At 34.9% G+C, this 18,398-nt stretch overlaps 1 protein-coding gene across 7 annotated transcripts in view; it reads right to left on the bottom strand.

Moving 5' to 3' along the window:
• The window catches only part of VPS13B (vacuolar protein sorting 13 homolog B), a 483,190-nt gene that overhangs the window by 420,130 nt on the left and 44,662 nt on the right, over positions 1–18,398 (bottom strand). For 5 of the 7 annotated variants that reach the window (XM_087749022.1, XM_087749003.1, XM_087748995.1 and 2 more), the window contains exons 4-7: positions 15,591–15,714; positions 10,605–10,772; positions 9,270–9,451; positions 4,521–4,695 (exon numbers count right to left, since the gene is read on the bottom strand). In XM_087749022.1, coding sequence (XP_087605148.1) covers positions 4,521–4,695; positions 9,270–9,451; positions 10,605–10,772; positions 15,591–15,714 — 649 coding nt within the window. The remainder of the gene's footprint in view (positions 1–4,520; positions 4,696–9,269; positions 9,452–10,604; positions 10,773–15,590; positions 15,715–18,398) is intronic. The other 2 variants (XM_087749030.1, XM_087749012.1) reach the window with 1 other exon arrangement.

An 18,398-nucleotide genomic window follows, 5' to 3' on the forward strand; every position in this document is an offset into this window, starting at 1 on the left:
CTGTCCCAAGTGTCTTGCTTAGCATCTTCTAACACCATCATGCAGACCCATCTCAGCTGTCTCCCGGCCTGCCCTGCACCTCTCCCTCAGCCATGCAGCTTTTCATTTCCAGTCCACTGTTTGTATTTCTTTGCCCAGCCAGTGCCAGACCTCCTCTGCTTGAGCTTTTTCTGTTCTTCAAACCTCAGATCATTCTTCACTTAACCAGCTCTAGTATTTCAGCCTTAGATCATCAATCTCAGCAACTCCATCCAGCTAAATTCCAGCTCTCCCCTGCATCCTGGCTTCTTGTCCTCTTTCATGCCTAAATACTTTTCTAGTTACATTAGCCAATTTTTTCCACCACAAACCAAAAGCTTATTCTCAAGTCCCAGCCCATGACAACTACAACTGCCGGTTCTGCCACAGGCTCTTGTCCAAACCCTTCTCACTTTTTTATCTCTCTGAACTGAAATGCACCCATTTCCTCCTTCGCACGACCAGTACAGTCAGACATCCAAGCCCACAATTCAGGCAGCCCTCAACCCCTCAGAAGTAAAAGCCCTGTCCAGCCCTGTGCAGGAGCATGGTCCAGTATGCATGCAATACTAAGCAAATTTACATACTAAACTACAGAGTTTCTACCTGTATTTCTGACCTATAATTTTACCCGCGTATTTTGAATGCTTTCAGCATAACAGAATTTGAGCAGACTTTACTCAGGCAGCAAATTATATGTTCATGACACAGGGTACCCTGCTGCCAAATCACAAGGTCTTGGTCTTACGCTTGAGTATATAAGAACAAACAAACTGCTGCTGGTATATTCTTAGACATGGATAGGTGACTGATTTTATTATGTCAACAACAACGTAATAAAAGCAAGTTCCATCCAAAAGACTTAGTAATAATTGAACCCAGTAAATTCTTTAAACTGAAAGGGTGGGGACTGCTTACTAATAAGTACCAGGTTAAAACTGTTTAATGAATCTTCAGAACCCTTTCAAAGAGTTATAAAAACATAATCTATAAAAGAGGTCTGTACATTATTAAACTGTAAAGAATTTAGGCACAATTCCAGTGGAATTAGTCTTGGATTTCATGAAGCGTTACTGTTGGAAAAAAATGTGGCTAATATAGCTCAGCAGATAATACGTGTCATTTATTATTGTACTTGATTACATATTTTTTTCTGAAAATTCGAAGTTTCCTCAGAAAAGTTCAAATCTGTGGTTGGAAATTTGGATGACAAATGCACCATGAAGTGCTAAGAAAGTGTCGGGGTTTTTTTCCATCTCAGACACAGATATAATATGAAGTCAGAAGAAAAAAATACTAAACTCACAAACTGATGGCATGGGTAACCTGGTTAATGTCAATTTGGCACTCATGCTTAACTGCACTGAATGAGACAAAAAAATCATTAGATACTTTAAAGTTCTATTTATGTGTATGTACATACATGTGCACGTGTGTGTACATATGCCTACATATATACTAAACTCTATGCAGGAAACGAGCATAAATAGTATGAAGGAAACCAGCTGGTAGCAGTTTTAGCCTGTAAGTGGCAAAATACTTTGCAGTGAAGATAGAAATGGACTTCTAGAACTGTGTCTACAGCTCTGGCTTGGCCACCCAACAATTGCCATCTGTTTCGTGTTCTGAAGGAGATAGTTCTGTCACATAGATATGATCATGTAATTAAGTACAATAACAATGTTTGAGCACAGTGTAGCTGAACAAAAATTGCATAGGAAATTACAGATTTCCTCCTTGGTAGTTCTTGTCATTGCAACCTTAGTCTAATTTCTGACCCTTCTGACAACTCTTGTGTACATCACTGTGAAGTAACATGATATTACTTCTTTTTTAGATGGGTATTTTATGAAAAACTAGGAATTCATATTCACAGTTGTTCAAAAAAAAATACAAATGAGATTTACAGACAATTTCAATTCAACCTTCCTAAGGACATACATTAGAAAAAGGATGACAAGAGACTCATTGCCAAAGGTTTTACTCATATTTGGACATAAGAACCTCAAACTCCATTCCAGATGCAGAAAAGACTAAGTATTTGTAGGCAGATACCTTTTGTTTTAACCTTAATCTTCACTTAAACTATATTTCTGTTTCACCACCCATCTCACACCCTAACCAAAAGAAGCCAAACAAAAAAAACCCACGTACCTCTCCTATCAGACTTTCATCCTCTTCCACAGTTACAGCTGTTCATCCCAGTCCTCCCGTTACCCAGCTAATCTTTGTCTCCAATCCTTAGATCTTTTTGTCTGAAACTCACTGCCTACCAATCCCAGCTGTTCTCATATTGACTCATATGATTTCTCTATTCTTTCAATGTCTTTCCTATATTCAAAGGGTCCTACTCGCCCTAACAGCTCCAGGAATTCAGCTACAACGTTCAAGCAACTCTAAATACATCATAAGCCTCTATAGCATGAAAACTTGGCCAAATTTGGGTGAACTTTGATGGGAACAAAGGAAAGGTATTCATGGTACAAAGACAACCCTCTGTCTGAAGGCAAGGGTAATGCAAATCTTCATAGAAAAGTTCTTCACCCTTTCTCCTGCAAATAGTACAATTAAAACATTGGTTAGATGCAAGGAGTTCTTAAAATGCACACTAATGATTTTTCTAAAAACTGCACGCTTTTTAAGTCTCAGGAGGAAATTAAGTTACTATTTTCAGAATATTAAGTACTTCTAATCATGTGTTTTGTGTAACAAACTCCACATTTCTTGTAAGGCAAATAGTTTCTAGGGCAGAAAACTATTTCAGCTTTAGAGAAAATACAAGAGAACTATTTACAGACATCTTATTTATTTGCTCAGTTCCACATAGCAGGAGCATGACAGAGAATTCTATATCTGGCATGATAGTGAAAGAGTTATCTGTGCCAACCAACACTGAAGGCTATATTTTGGCAAAAAAAAAATTTCTACTGCTGTCATTCTTCCAATAATGTATTTATTTCTCTGAAACCAGAGAAGACAGCAACACAGGATAAAAAAATTATAAACTTATGTCAATTAAAATTGTGTATTTCTTAAACAGAACAAAATCAATTAATTTAATTGTTTACACAAAGTTTCAAACTGTTGTAATACTATAAACGTAAGCATAGCTTAAAAGTGCCACATCACATATAATATAATCACATCTCACATATATCACACATAATTCCAAGAATTTTCTAGAAGTTATGTTCTTGGCTGTGTGGTAAATATCTCTTCCTACTCCCCTAGATCCAAATTCAACCTTGGAAAGATATCCAAAACTTATGTCTTGAGGAGATTAAAATTAAAACACAAATCTCTAAGTAAGTTCCCTGTTCTGACAAGTAAGTTAACTTCTGCTCTACAAAAGCATAAAAAGAAGAAAATTCAGAATTTGGAATGACAGTCCATCCTCCTCCTCCTCTTTTATTTAGTGCCTGATACATTACAAAAACTTCAGATTCAAGTTTGGATGTTCAAGATCATGACATTCCTAATTAAATTACTAAAAAAGATAGTATGATGTAAATCAATATGACTGCTTGGCTCTTGAATGTTCTGGTTTTATATTTTACATAGAAGTGAACAAACAGGAAAGTATTTAGGTTCTAATGCCTACTTAGAAATTTTATTTCCCTTAGATTTTAATATAAACTAAGCACCTATATGCCTTTCTTATGTTGCTGCAAATTCCTAGCAATTCATCTAGCATAAAACCTCAACATTCAAATACATTACATGATACAACTAGAAAAATACAAATAGAAATACAGCAGTAAAGTTGGTAGCTCCTATCAAAGTCACATAAAATTAAGACTGGAGTGAAAGGTTCACAGCTCAAAATGCATCACTGTCGTAACCCTAGCAATATTTGGGAAGCAGCAGATGGGAAGTCATCACACAAAGGTAAAGAGAATTCACCCCTCATCGGTGCAGCGCTCCTCAAAAGATCACGTCACAGTAAGTTACCATGGAAGATCACGTAGAAGAGGGAATACATGTTATAAGAAAATAAAAAGCAGAGGAGACTAGGCAACGTAAAAAGGACAGAACTACTGAAAAGACAGGGCAAAGTAATACTTTGCTGTTTAGAACAAATGCTGCTATATTCATTCTTAGTAACAAGTTCCAAAGAAAGATGGAAAAACACATCACTTGGCAGCAGCCACATTTGAACTAAATAAAAGAGAAAAGTCAAAGGTGCCTAAGGACAGGTGCCTTGTTACACGACATAGTGACAGATAAATCCAAAATACCCTGCTGTGTCACAACTCCTAAAATGGTCTTTTCAGATAAAGTTTAACCTCAGTTTAGTCAGGACCATCGGAATACTTTCCGGAACATAACATGAAAAAGATGTTAGAGCACTGCATACTTACCCAGCACAATGAACTGCCTCTAACAAACTGCAGACTGCCAAGATACTTTGCAATGACTAGCCTCAGCCATTTATACTTGTAAAAAGCGAAGAAATTAATGTTTTTAACATTTCTTTTTTTAAAAGTAAAAATTGTATTTACCTGTGATATTTCCCAACATATCTTTAGTGTGGCAAATCAAATCTTCACTTTCCCCATCTTTGAAGTTGCCTATTTCTCCATAATAAAGAGCAATCCCAAGCTGCATTATACGTATAAACATAGGAAGCTGCTGATCAGAGATTGAAAGTTTCAAACTTTCAACTAAGGTGTGAATCTATAACATGAAAGAATAAAAGCAAATTATAACAAAGCTCTGTCATCATTAAAGCTAACTTCTAAACTATACAACTCCATATTCATTTTGTATGTGCATGCTAATTTCTAAAAACAAAAGCTGCAATACAACACAAGGCAAAGGGCTGCAAATAATGACTGTCAAAAACACATACTCTTTGGGTTGCTATACAAGAGATTCTCATGTTGAAAAGTCAGATTTAAGGTATTTTGCATATATACATATTTTGTACAATTGTTGCTGAAGAAATTTCTAAAACATAAGTCACAGAAGTACATCTGATTAAACTTATTTTAAACATAGAGTTTCATAAAAAATCTCTGCAGGTTAAAGAAAACCTAGATATACTGGTTTTAACATACAAGGTCCTTCATTTTGATTCTTTCCCACTCCCAACATTGTTGCAAGTGGACAAGTAACGGGGGGGAAAAAGATTCATTCCAACTGAAGTGCAGAAAACCAGATTCTCTGGATATTTCAGTTCAAACATGCAATTAAGCAGTTTTCTCTAAATGAAAGCAAGCTTTGTAAAGACTGTAATTACTAGGATGAAAATTTATCCTTCTTTAAGTATTTTAGCTATTTCATTCAATACTTCAGAATAATTTTATGAGCATGCAATTATGCTATGAAGACAAAAACAGACTTGATAAGAAAGCCACCTTTCATTAAAATAAGAGCTGCATAAAATAATATTATTGTAATAAAATTACTGTCTGTAACACTAGACATATTTCTAGCTCCCGGTCCAGTTTCTAAACATTGTGAGTGAAAATAATGGAAATGGAAAGTAACGACACATCAGCGTTGGCCTTAATGCAATCCAATTCAAGAAACATGAAAAATGACTTTGTAAACAGTACTGTACATCCATAGGCATGTAAAAACACAATAGTAAAATAAATATTTGTATAAAAATATGCTAATATACTAACAAGACTTCACTAGTTTATATGAGTAAATTAATAAAGCCACAGCCTTAGTCATACAGAATGAGTGATAACATAGTATCAGAATCAATGTAGACATGAGGAAAGATTTTAGGTATCAGAATTCTGCTATTCTTTAAAATTCCCTGAAAGAAAACAGCATGTAAAATCCTAAAATACAGTTTGGAAATTAAAAATTAATCCTTCATTACCAATTTTTCAGGGTCAGTTGATTAGAAGTTGTCAATACTAAATCTTTTCTGTGCAGGTGAACAACAGGAAGGATAAGGAGCAAATAACTGTCTTAACATTTGGAAGAAAAAGAAGATTATTTTGCCAGAAGCCTTCTTAAAAGTCACACAAGGGACGTATGTCATAGTGGAGGACAGGAACACTAGGTAGTACTATAGGCAATGAACATAATTATATAGTGGCTCAACTGAAATTACGTTACACTCCTGGACTTCTTGTATGGTAGTACCCTACCATCATGATCCTGCTCTTACATTGACAGTGGAACTCATCTGCCCCTCAGTAAGCTGACTCATCTCACCAAAACTGGCAGAAAACTGTTTATTTCTTCTTGTCCAGTTAGCTTTCTGTCAACATACTGAGTTGACTTAGATGACTGACAGGTCAGACAAATGTCAGTGCTGCTGCAAAGAGGGGGAGGCAGGACTGACATCCCCAGCGCAAATCAGCTCATCTGTCATATGGTTGTCTCATCCTATGATGATTTCAACAAGAAAAGCAACAAAAAAGCTTAAAACACTAATAATTTTATGTGTGTTTTGCTGCCTCCCCCCACGTATACTATTCATTCTAAAACTGAAAATAGGAGCTTAGTGTTCCCAATTTAAAAGCAAATACATATCCAAGTACTTAAGAACTGTCCTCCTTTGAAGTCTCAACTTTAATCAAATTCATTAAGATGAGTTTGGCCAAAACTTTGCAATAGACGTAGTAGTAAAAATTATACAGGTTATAAACCTATTCTAGTCCCTACAAAGAAACCAAAAGAGCATATGCTATTATAAATGTGGAAGTCTTGGAAACTTTCACTCAAGACTGAAAAACAGATGCGCTTTACCAAGTGAACAACACACAGTATGAAAGTTTTCATAATAAAGACCTTCACAGATTTGCAGAGAAAGATTAAGTGCTGCTGGCTTTTGTCTTTAGCTGGGAACCAAACCACCAGAACACAACCTGCTGACATTCAGGAATCTACCCTTCAGATGCACTGAAGCTACAGTAATTTAATTTGCAGCAGAGACTTTTAAAAAGCTTTAAGTGTCCTTGAATTAATTCCATTAATGAAGTAGTTATATTGACTGGTAACAGCTCCTTTTACGTCAGTTGTAAGAAAACACAGCTATTTCTATTCAATAGTCAAATCTTTTAAAGACGGTCTTTTTAAAAAACTGCATCCTGATGATCCACAGCGCTCGATCTCCACTCATACAAAGTTACCAAATGTAAAATTTGTGAGGGTCAACAGATTTGTAAATCTAATCATTGCATAATGGTATGGTAGTAAAACACTAGAAATGATTTAAGATTAAAAAAATCATTACCTTTGGACCATAATAAACAATTATTAATTCACTTAAATATGTATCTAGCATCATATATCTAAATGTTTTGATTTAATTGAGCACATTCCTGAATATCTTCATAAACAGTATTTTATGTTTAAAGACTGAAGAGGAAAAAAGACACAAACTAAAAAAAGAAGAAAAAGATAAAAAGCTAAGTAAACTATGTGCAACATAAAAAAAACCCCACAGAGTATATAGGGGAAAAAAAAAATATAAAAAAGACATCTTTGAACAAACTGAAATGTGCCTTAAAAAAGGGCAGGGGAAATAAATGACCACCAACAAAGATAACCAGAAAAGTCTAATACAAATTTAATTAAGTTACTACCACCTCAGTGCATTCTAGCCTGTGTTTTATTTTAGTCCAGTATTCACTAAAAAATATAAGTAATAATATAATAATCATCATCATTTAAACTATATGGAAGACTGTGTCAGCATTTCCATTGAAGCGTGCTGTCAGAGACTTGTCATTTGGCCATAAACTTTTGCTCTGCAAAACTGGCATATAGGACTTGAGCTAGGTACAGATTACTTCTCCGAAATTTACAAAACTATTCAGCTAATTTAAAAATCAGGCTTTTTAACATTAAGATTTACTGTCTATATGCAGTAATCATCCTGTCACCACAGAACATAAAGACCATAACTGGTAAACTATAGACAGTCATACGATGATTCCTTATTATCACTGGAGTTCATATAGATTCCGAAGTTATATATGGTTAAAAGTCCTAATATCTTTGAATATATAACTTTTTATTTATAAAACTCAAAATAAGCAAATTTCCAAAATTGTTACCAGTTACTCTGAACAAAAAAAAAAAAAAAAAAAAAAAAGAAAAAGCCTTCTGTTTCTAATATGCAGAATCTTTGTATATTTAATTATTAAATGAGAGATCTGCACAGGAAAAAATGAAACTTCTGCAAACATACATACTACCAGACATTTGTGTGCAAGTATCCAGCATTTTGTGACAATTCTTATCTGGATAAATACTCATATGGCCATACCATATCCACAAATCTGCAAATTTGTCCAAAGTAATCAAAGGCATACAGCTGTACAGCACATACAAGAAACAGGGGCATTTGACAAATTGGACGTGATTACTAATTAACTCCCAACCTTCAGGTCACAACAGCTTAGGACTTCCTGAATCATATCACGAGTCAAACAAATGCAGTATCCCAACTGAAAGAGTGACACTTCTGAATTATATTCTTGAGAAATGCCCATCAAAATTTATTTCAAAATTTACTATTATGCAGTGCATACACCTGAAGATTATTTTTTATTAAAACTTGGGAAAAGCCTGGTATAAAGTCTGTGTCTAAATTTAAAAGAGTTATCAACTAATTAAATGGGCATCACTGGTATTCATTGAGAGAGGGAGGAAGGGAGGGAGGATGAACCTTACATGTATGACTACTCAGAACAGGAAAAAAAAGAGTAGGTGTGAAAGGTAGTTTAGTCTCTCCACCAACTCAACGTTTTGCTTCTGCACTGCAAAATGTAAACATGTCACCTAGTGTCAGATGTCCATGAGTAATACTGCACCCCTGCTCACTAGGAACTGAGCTTGGCTTGCTAATCCATTTCACGTGGTTCACTACATAGTGTTAATACACTGAAGTTTCTTGTCATTTATGAGAGTTTGAGCTACATTTGAAACAATAACATAAGAATCCTTTCAATCTTATTGCAGGCACCTTAAAGCATACAGTATTTTCTTTCCTTTAGCAGATTATCTGCAGACTTTTTTCTTCTCTCCTTACAATTATTATGTTTTCTTTTTTAAAACTTTGGGAAAAATAGAAAAGATTAGAGAGCATTACTTCCTTCCTTACATACTCTTACTGTACATAGACTAATTGCATCATATGAACAAAACAATCAAAAAATCCCTTTAGCAAAAACAGCAGCATTAGCTTTTCATTTTACTTTAAATTTCAAAGTATATTTTGAAAAACCTCAAAATTTCACAAGTGAGTAGTAAAAAAAATTATTTTGGATACCTACTTTAATAATAGATGGCATTTTGGAGTTGAGGTTATCATAAGTAAAATGCAGACGAGTCCTGAAGGAACATTTGTACAGCAGAGGTTCCTGGTAAAATTCAATTTTACCACTAGCATTTCTCTTATCAAGACATACTGTGCAGTCAGAAAAGTTGATCATCTTTCTCAGTACCAGATCAGTGGCTTTTAAAAGAAGCATACAGGTTAAAAAAATGTATTGCATAAGAAAAATAAGTTATGCATACGTGTTCTTATCTAGAAGAAAACAATACAAGATAGTTGTGTGGTCATTATTTAAATCATCAGCAAAATACTTGTTTATATGACTAAAGAGAGTAATTTAACGTGTCAGACTTTTTCAGCTGAATACTTAAAAAGTGAGAACAAATTAGTTACACCCAATTCAAATTTTCATCCCTTCACTGTACCTTAGATCTGTTTATAAAAGAAGAGTACTGCTTCATGTACAAGCATCAGACCTCGTTATTCTCCCAGAAAGAATCTTGCATATTTTCCCCAAAACTTTTTTTAATCTTCCAAAGCAAACAAGAGCTATTATAGTGATCTTAATATGAAATGTATTTTGTAATTTTGTCATATTAGTTTGTAATAATTTCAGCCAGAACAAAGAAATGGGTCCAGTGGTCAGGAAACCATTAATTACATTCCCCATTCTACCAGAAATCTTCTGTGTGATCTTAAAATACTCTTACTGTGCCCAAATTCCACTTCTACCAAATGTCAGTAAGAACATCTAGACTTACAGGTGAACGTTGGTAATTCAAAGACTGAGACAATCAGATACTGAAGACCAAGACAAAAATGAAAAAGTTGGTTTTTTTTTTCCTGAAAACGTGAAGCAAAATGAATGTCTTGCAATTGGTATGCCATGCTCAGTACAGCACAGCACATTTTACTACCTCTCTAGCCAGCCTGTTTAGAGAGTTTTAAGATCATCACAAACAATTGCAACAGAACGCCTTAAGATGCCACTGCTCCTTCACAAAAATAGAAAGAGATTGCCTAAGCACTCATTGCCATCAGCAAGCACAAAATTAAATGCAAGCACAGAAGGATGGCAAGTATGAGCAGAGAGAACTACAAGACATGTTGTATAATTATATGTGATCATACAAGTATGCATTAAGAATCAATCTGTATTATTATAATTGGCTCTTCAAAATGAAGGACAAGGGAAAAACTGGTAAGAAACGAAAACAGGTAGAAAGTATCTTGCTTCCGACATAAAGAGACATTTTTACTAGACTTGCAAATTTCTATATGAATTTAAGAGTGCCTCCACTGTGATAGTTAAAACCAAAAAATACCTACTCACCAGAGATGTCCATAAATGCTCGATCCCAAAACTCATCCACTGTATAGCATTCTGCAGAAGTGATATTGACTGAGAGAACAATATCATCCTCCACATATTTTAATATGAGATTGTTGATCACAATGTTGACATTGTTCACAACACGCCTAATCAAACTCTGAACATAACCTATAAAATAAAACAAATTCTTAGGAGTTAGAGGGAAGACACGATGCCAAATTCATTTATTACTAAAGTTATTATTTCCAATTTGTATTCTTTTTTTAAAATCAAAATTAAAAACAAACCAAGTATCATTGTCCTTTATTCATCTGAAAATCACAGAACTTAACTGCACTGAATGTTAAAGAATTTTAAGTCAATCAGCATCCTGGAAATGCAATAAACTATAGAAAAAAAAAAAATGTAAATGCTAGGAATATAATATAGCATAAGAGATTAATTTTTGGTGGCAACAATCAACTTTCAAACTAATTAAGAAAAGACTCTGGATTATTGTAGGCAAAGAATTTTAATGACAGTGACTTTTTTTTACTTAAAAGGTATTTAGAAATACGTTTGGAAAAGTGAACACCAGTTGCTAGGTTACTTTTCAAGTATGCATATATTACGCCCATTTGCCCCCTCACCTTGGTTTTTTTTTAAAGTTAACTAAACATTAATATGCCTAATACTTTTTTTCATTCTAAAAGCTAATATATCCAACATCATGCTCAGTAAGACTCCTGTGAGGTATAACAAAATCAATTTCTGTCAACAACCCAAATAGTAAGCACCTGCACTGAAGCCTGTTGGGAAGAAATCCATTTAAGTTTTTTCAGCCATAATTTGATTGGAAAAGTGATCTCATCTGTGAATTCCCAGTATGCGGTAAACACTCATATTTTACCAATATGGTAAAAATATTAAATACTATCCATACTCACATCTATCTTGTATACTGAATGTAACTATGGAGCTAACTCACTTTTGCTGGAAAAAAAACAAGTCTTAAAATTTCTATGTTTTAAAATTTATAACATTACTCACATTCTATGTAAAAACACATTCAATACATGCTATAGAGGTCTAGTTTGGTAACTACGCTGGAAAAAAAAAGCCAGTTAATGATACAGGTTTAAATCCACAGGCTTCAAGAGTCGTTTTTTGAAACTTGCATTAGAAAAGACTCATTTATTTCAAATATTTTAATTCAAACAAAACTTGAAATGACCATCAAAACATTGTGAGATCAGTAGGAGCACACTCAGGTTGTTACTTCCATTCTACTCTGCCTTTTCTAGCTATTCATCATTTTCACACTCAAACATTACTTTTCACCTTAGAGTATATGGAACGTTTTACCATTACATAAGTGATTTTCTTGAGTTGCACAACTGCAAATTTACGCAGTTGACGTAAGATATTTTTCTTTTTTCAGCATTCAAAGCCTCCAGCCACCTCTTATCAAATGCAAAACATGCTTTCAGCTACCGTTAGCATAATATTTTGATTCTGATCAGATACATTTCTATGCTTTGAAGTACTGCAATATTAAAATCTTAATTGTAAAACACATATGACATTTCTTATCATAACACAGCTTGCTTCATTTTGTACTGTTCTTGAGCATACATCACCCTCTGAGAAAGCTAGTTCCAGTAGGACAGAAATAGCATTTTAACATCTCCTGTCATCTTAATAGGATTGTAATTGTATTAAAACAGAATCTGGAAAAATGTTTTAGGCCATTGTCTACAGAAACAGGAAATCCAGCGAAAATCAAAATTCTGACAGCTTAGTATCGTCAGATTTCTAACGTAAACCTAATTTACCCTATTGGCATATCAGTCTAAAAAAACTACTGAAAAAATATGTGGAATAGCTTGTTTTTAAGAATGTTCTCACTGACTTCTTAAAATGGTAACATATTTTAAGTTACATGAATTCAGAAAACCAGATGTATTATTTCAATAATTAAGGGGCACAAGAGACCCATATTCATCACTAGAGTGGTGTAAACTGACCTATCTATAAATAGAAGCCAGCACAAAGCATTTCGTTGCTTTTCTTAAGTTCAGCACAGAAATATTTTGCAGACTATAAAACGAGCAACTACAAAATCATAACCAGTAATTTAATTACGATTGTAAAGCAAGGTACTAATTTCACTGAAGAAAGTGAAGCTGTCCCGCCACAGGCCCAAAGTTTTTTTTCAATGTTTTGCTTTCAAGGGTCTTTCAAAGTCAATCTAATTTACATTTTCCTGCTGTGAACGACAAAAACATTACAAATCCAGCATCAAAGCAGACAAAAAAAAAAAAAAAAAGGCAAGCTCTACTGATAGTTTCCAGCAGTATTCAGGAAAAGAGCAATAATGCTTTTATCTGTGTGTCTTTTTGCCTGAATACATAAAAAGAGGGAGCAGAATTATATCTTCCAAATGAAACAAGGGTCACAGATTTGATAAAAACTTCGTTTCACACTTCTGCGAAGACATTTCCATACTCGTGGTGCAGTATATCACTAGAAGTACCACACAAGTATCAGCTTTCTAATTAAGTTTAGCTTCAAATATACTAGAATCAGATTCTCATGAGTGAGGATTAGTCTTTAAAAAAATTAATTTAAATTGTAACTCTTACTATTCAAAACAAAGTAATAAAAACATCAGCAAGTTTATGTATAATACAATTTTTTATAAAAAAAAAAGGTTTGGTTTAAATACAAGTGGGAGAAAACATGTGGGGGTTGCTTCTTATTCCTGTAATTTTTAGATATAACATGATGACCATCTTTGCCACTAAAATTCAGGTATATTATGATGAAGTAACTAAATATACTAGAAAATCTGCAGGGGTAAATTCTCTCCTGAGGTGCAACACAAAATCCACATGTGTGCTTTTTCCAAATTCTCCAGAATCCAGCAGGCTGCGCTGTGCAGTACGAGCTACGAATACAGTTCCAGATCCAACACTCCAAAATATTGTAGCACTACAGTCCAGTGTGGTCTATTGATTTAACAGAATTGATACCATCAGACTGGTCACATGTAAACATCTGAAGTTTAGCAGCGCTCTGTTGTTACCAAAGCTACATTTTTAGCTAAGCTCTGCCTAGCTCCACCTCTGAGACCACAGAAGAGCTAAAGGACAAATAAATCTTTCAACAAATCACAACAGTAGTACGATACCTATATCTTCCAAATCTAAGAAGATGACTCAACATCTCACTAAAATCCAGGATGTGCAATTAAAGCTTAGCAAAGCCATATCCTGTACCACAGAGAATAAAATCTTCCTATAAAGAGGCCTCTACTCCTCATGGAGGCTGTTTACCACATAGGACCTCTATATTAAACAGCGTTATTCATGCATCAAAAAACAAAACCAAAACCAACTGTGTTTAGAGACCTTCACCACATGGAAAGCAACTTACAGTCCATTCAATAAGGTAAGATTTCACTAATGCTCTCTGAATAATTAGACCTCACTACCAACATGCTCTATGCAGTTGAAGAAGGAGCGTGATGACAATGAAGGAGGTGACAGTGTCCTACATTTTCACAGAAGCACAAAGTACATCTACAGAATGTATCAAATAGTGACATAAGAAGGCACCAGATCTGATAATTTGCTACAGTACTGCAAATACAATATGTGCAATTCGTATGAGCACACTAGTCATTAAGAACCACAATATATTCATAAAAGGTGACACGTAAACCAATCTTCAACGCGTGCGTTGCATCTGGATCTGTGGAAACACATCTTTTAGAATGTTTTAACTTCATCAGATGTCAACATTACAATAAGCAGACCTCCAGCCTTTCACTAAAACTACACCTTTCCGGCAGGTGCACAGATAACACTGACAGAAACAAACCTGAGGCACCAAAATCCTAAAACTGTCACTGAAGACAATATAATCATCCGATTCTTTGGCAAGCTTTTTAACTCCTGTTGTTCACAGGTGAGACCCAAAGAACCAGACGCCAAGGAACTGCCAGAGCTGAAGCGCTGTCCATGGTAGGACACGGTGGATGCCAAGAGTCCCGCAATTCCAAGCCACCGGAGTTTATTAGATCTCAGAGCTTTAAGAGAGCCTCCAGATTTGGCTCTTCAAGTACCCATTCCAAAGCAAGACGATACTCTGTAGTACATAATATTCCACACACTAAATTTCAATGTTCTCTTTTCATTCGAGGCAAGTATAAACTTTCTGTTAACAAAAAACAGAAAAAAAGCCTAACACAAAATTGTCATGTCTTTAACCCATCTAAAATTACATGCCTCAAGAAGGCAAATTGCAATTCATTCCAATAATCTCCAATTTCATTTTTCTGCACAAAACAACACCTCATACTCCAGTTTTCTGTGCAAACTCAGAGGCAATAGTAATCAGATATGTAATTCCTTAGGCATTTTTATATCATATAAATATCTCCAAGTTCAAACCAGCTGAATTCCATGTCAGGGGAAAAAAAAAAAAAAAAAAAAAGTGGTGAACATCTCTACCAGTAGATACAGTACTCAGTAAGAAATATCTCTCAGAATCATTACTCTCAAAGAAAAAAACCTTACCTTTAAAACTATTATAAGAATCTGAAAACAAAATGTCTGAAAACATACAAGATAACTTACTGTGAACCACTGAGCAGTTAATGAGCAGTAGAAAATACAGCTATCTGAAAGAGGAGAACCAGAGCAGCAGAGGATAAAATCTAACACACTACCCCTATGTTTCTCACGCTAATCTATCTTGCACTATAAATGAGTTCCGTAAATTTAAGGATTCAACAAAATAGAAGGAAAAGATATAAGGATTAACTACATTTTATTGCAATTTGCCTCTATTTTATAGTATTAAAGCAGTTCACTCACCTTTACATGATCTGTAGATGGACAGAGATTGTAATAGTCTAACTTAGACATTGTGGCCACCTGAATGAAATTTAGGTATTTTCTATCACTCAAATACAATCCAGCTTCTGAAGTTATGGATTACCTGGAGGTAAATCAGGATCAGGAGAAGCAGACTGCTGAACTCGTCGTGGTTTTACTGCTGATTTCATGCTTTCCGTGGTACTGCGGTTTGTTGAACTGGAACCACAACTTTCATGATCTTCCTGCTAGAGGAAAAGAGAGCAACTGAGTCAACTAAACAAAAAGAAAATAAATGTGGGGAGAACAACTTGGTAAAGCTTTGGTAAATTAAACTTCTGTTACTGTTTTTCCATCAGTTCAATCCTGTACATGCATCTAACTACAGGAATTACAAAACTAGCTGGACAACATAAAACAAAACAAAACAAAAAAACTATTTGCAGTTAATTTCACTAACTTCTATTTAAAAAAAAAAAAAAAAAACACACCCTCAGTCATTTAACTATTAATTTCAATTGAACACATTTCATCTAGCTGCATTTCTGCTGAAACATTCCTTCAGAGACAGAGGCCTGCAGACTACCAAAGCAAATATGAGAAACTACTGAATTTTATGAGCTTACATGTCTATTCATGAAACCACCTCAGATGGTTCCAAGTGGTCAGTCATGTCCTTCCTAATACAGCTAACTGAACCTGATTCACAAAGCAAAATATTTTTGCAGACTTCTAAAACAGTAAAACATGGCCCCAGAACAGATAAATTAACTGAGGGCACCTGCTCATCTTGAGCTTATTCACCTTAAGGAATTCAGAAGAGGAAAACATGGCTCATAATTAGAGAATATGATATAAGGCTTACAAGATGAAATTTGCAGACACGAGAAAATCTTAATTAGCTGAATTTAGGGTTTTAAATACCCCACTAGCATTCCCATTACATTCCAGAATGACAGTTTAACTACAAGACTCAAGTGCAAGAAAGCCAAGAAAAGTAATGCAAATATTCTTCTAAGTGTATTAGAAGAGCAGGTTAGAGAGGAAGCAAATTCTTACAACTTCTGACCCAAACCAAATTACCTCCTCAATAGATGTAGTCTCTTGCAGAAAAAGAGCTAAATGCTCTCTGGGTCATGGCACTACTAGGATCACACAATGTGTTCACAAAAAGAAGGGTTCAGGGAACAAATGTCAAGTACCGCAGTAAGAAGCTATACTATTAAGTCCTCTAACCACCAAAAAGCAAACAGCTTAAACTGTGCTGAGTTTTTGTACAGGACAGATCATGTTTCCCTGCATGCTGCCTGGCATTTTTAATAATCTCAGAGAAATTACAAAACAGAATCTTCACATTACTTGCTTCTTAATATGTTTTGCATGAAAAATAAAAAAAATTAAGTTACATGTAATGATACATTTTAAATAGAAGTCTACAACTTAAAACAATTGAAGAGAGTTTCTTTTCTTCCACTCATATTTAGAAGAACAGGACACAGAGGGAAATTCTCAAATTCTCTGATAAAGTGGAAATACCATTTCATTAAGAAAAAAAGATGATGAGCAATATAATCTTAGCTGGGGGGAGCCGGGGCGGGGGGGGCAGACAAAGAAGAAAGTTGAACCTAGCGGGAGAAATTGCAGGAGACAGACCCATTCATACGTTAGAAGGGTAGAAGATAGCTTCTAAAAGAAGGGTGAGTTACCATAAAGGATTCGAGATTTTTCCAGTCACTAATATAATACTGAAACAAGCTGTTTATTGTTTTTTAATTTATGGTTATTTGGCCATTTCGGTCATACAGGACTTGCCCATTCCAATGCACAAAAAATGAAATAAGTGTTTAGCATCAACTCTGTTCGGAGGGCATTTGTTTGCTTTCTTTTCTTGACAACCTTCTGATGCTTTTCATCGAGGAACGTGAGTCTCCTGAAGACTCTCTCAGAACTTCTAACTACGTTGCAATTTCATTAGAAAGCCATCACTCTCTTTATGGCATACCTGAGCAATGACAGGTTGAAGCTCTTGCTTTATCTTTAAACCTGGGGTGATGGAAGCCTCTTCATCAAAATGTATATTTCATAATCAGAAAAGCTCACCTCTCCTTCACGTTTCTAGCTTACCGAAAAAATTAGATCATAGACTCTTAAGCTAAATTTTTTAAAATAACTTTTAACCATACCCTCTTTCTTGGAAACTAGTTTACATGTAGCATGAAAATATTTTTTCAGATGAGCCACCATACTGCTATTTATGTTTTGAACTTGCGAAAAAACCCAAGATGTCAAGGTGACCCAACAGCTCAATTCGCACATTTCCTCCTTTCCTGAGCTCACTTACAGATTGTACAGAATGCTGTGGTGCGATTATTTATTTGATCTGATAGGATCACATTACACTTCCCTTTTAATATTTATGTTGGCTATGAGAAAAAGAAAGGGGAGCTGGAGGGATGGGGAAGATACTCTATTTTTGAAGTGTTAACTGTATCAAGCCTGACTACATTCAAGCCTAACTTTTCTATCTGCATACTGACACAACCATGTTCGATGAATCTTCTCATAACTTCATGCAAAATCTATGCGATGTTTTAATCATATAGAATATTACTAACACTTAAAGATGAAATAAGAACGGTTTAAGCTTTTACCATTTTCAGATAGTTAGGGATATGCACTAGCGCACTGGGTTGGGGTGGGGAGATGGAGTTTTAAAGGAAAGGGGCGGAGAACCCTTGAATTGTGTTAATTTTGAAAGAAAGTCTCAAACCTTAACCTATAAATAAATTTAATACAATAAGCTTTTTACATTCCCCTTAGCTACAAGTCTGTGGCAACGGAAAATGGTTGCAACCATTTAGAGCAAGTTGGACCTAAAAGCAATCAAAACAAAAAAGTACATGTTCCAAGACGGTGCCAAAATGCAACACGT

This window comes from Nipponia nippon, unplaced genomic scaffold, assembly GCF_047370975.1.
Source record: "Nipponia nippon isolate SJK-2023a ecotype South Korea unplaced genomic scaffold, ASM4737097v1 scaffold_1, whole genome shotgun sequence".
NCBI classification, from domain to species: domain Eukaryota; kingdom Metazoa; phylum Chordata; class Aves; order Pelecaniformes; family Threskiornithidae; genus Nipponia; species Nipponia nippon.